Source organism: Guillardia theta, assembly GCF_000315625.1.
Source record: "Guillardia theta CCMP2712 unplaced genomic scaffold GUITHscaffold_355, whole genome shotgun sequence".
In the NCBI taxonomy this organism is placed as follows: Eukaryota; class Cryptophyceae; order Pyrenomonadales; family Geminigeraceae; genus Guillardia; species Guillardia theta.
Genome location: NW_005434322.1, coordinates 12,260 through 13,986, shown reverse-complemented (window position 1 = coordinate 13,986; position 1,727 = coordinate 12,260). Strand labels below are relative to the sequence as shown.

Sequence of the window (1,727 nt, the reverse complement as noted above, 5' to 3'; positions counted from 1 at the left end):
CAAAGTTTCGCTGGGCTCGCTCTGACCCACCTGATAGAGCAGGCAACACAACAAGGAGGAGGAGAGGGAGCGAGAGACAGAAGGAGGGAGAGGGGGGAGGCAGAGGGAAGGGAAGGGAAGGGAATATGGCAGAGAAGGGCAGAAAGAAAAATCGAAAATATCAGCTCAACACCCAGCAGGAAAAGAGGAGCAGACCTTGCCCTCGCCCACCTCCTGCTCCCCGTCCCTCTTCCTGCTCGCTGCCTTCTCCTCCCCGTCTGTTCCCTTCGTCCTCTTGCTCAGCTGGGCCTCAACAGCTCCGGAGCCTTCATCGGGCGAGCGCTTCTTCTTCTCCCCAGGGCTCGAGGACGCAGGAGTGACGGACCTGCTCTCTCCCTCCTCACTCTTCTTCTTCTTCGGGATGGCGATGCTCGCCAGCTTGTCCGCCCCGATGCTCGACGGGCTCACCTTGCCCGCCTCCTTCCCCAGCCCCTTCCCACCTGATACCCCAGCTGGACTCTTAGTTCGCTCCCCACCTGACACCTCAGCAGGACTCTTAGTTCGCTCCCCACCTGATACCCCAGCTGGACTCTTAGTTCGCTCCCCACCTGACACCCCAGCTGGACTCTTAGTTCGCTCCCCGCCTGATACCCCAGCTGGACTCTTAGTTCGCTCCCCACCTGACACCCCAGCTGGACTCTTAGTTCGCTCCCCGCCTGATACCCCAGCTGGACTCTTCGAGCGATCTGCTGCGCCCTCCCCAGCTGGTGGCTCCTTCTTGACCTTTGCCGCGTCACCCTTGGGAGGCTTGAAGGCGGAGCCTGGCCCTCCTCCCTTGGCAATCGCGCTCGCTCCCTCGCTCGCCTCCTCCTTGTCCCCCAACGACGTCTGGGCGGCCGCCAGCAGGCCCGCAGTCGTCGCCCTCCTCTCCGACAGCTTCACCTCCACGGCCCTCCTGTCGTCTTCGCTGTAGAACCCGCACCCGTCAGCCCGGACTGACTCCCAGCACTCGTCCCTCAGCCTGTACTTCCTGGCCTCCCCGTCGCCCTGCACGGGGGTCGCGACCCTCTTGCAGAGGCTCTTGGAGATCTTGCCCTCCAGCTGGAGGAAGTCAGCCAGTTCGTTCCTTGTCATGTCCTTGAGAGCGAGCGCGTGAATGATCTTCATCCTCATCTCCTCCGGGTCCTGCCCCTGATCACTCAGGCTGGGAGATACTCTTTCCCTCTCCTTCTCCTTCTCCTTCTCCTTCTCCTGCTTCTCTTCCTGTCCACCACTGGGGCTCGAACGCTTCTCCTCCTTTCGTGCGCCAGGGGTCGCGCTGCTCCTTCCAGCATCACTCGGTGAGACCGAACGCCCCGCCGCTTCGCCATCCTTGCGGTTCTTTTCCTTCCCTTCCACTTCAGTCTTTGAGCTCTCTCGATGCTCTCCGTTCTCAGAAAGTCCCTTCCCAGCCTTCCTGTCCTCTTTCTCCCCCTGCTCCTGCGTCTTCTCCTGCCTCCTCTCCCCTACATTCGCACTAGAGGCAGGGCGGTCGGGCTGCGGCGCCGGCATCCCTTGGAACGCTGCCTCGTCGATCTGGTTGTGCGAGCCGACGAGCTTCGGAGGGAGAGAGATCGTGGAGAGGCTGGGGGAAGGGACAAGCGAAGAAGGCGAGGGGGTGATGGTCGGGGTGGACCGAGAGCTGTCGCCGTCCTGCTGCATCGGAGACTGGCCGGACCTGCTGAGGGCCTCCTGGGAAAGATCCCTTC

At 62.3% G+C, this 1,727-nt stretch overlaps 1 protein-coding gene across 1 annotated transcript; it reads left to right on the top strand.

The window, feature by feature from the left end:
• Nucleotides 1-451: 451 nt before the first annotated feature.
• On the top strand, nucleotides 452-745 carry GUITHDRAFT_59972 (hypothetical protein; the record flags this gene model as incomplete). Its single annotated transcript, XM_005818193.1, has 1 exon — nucleotides 452-745. A coding segment is annotated over one exon (294 nt), but the record flags the coding sequence as incomplete, so codon positions are not given.
• Nucleotides 746-1,727: the final 982 nt, after the last annotated feature.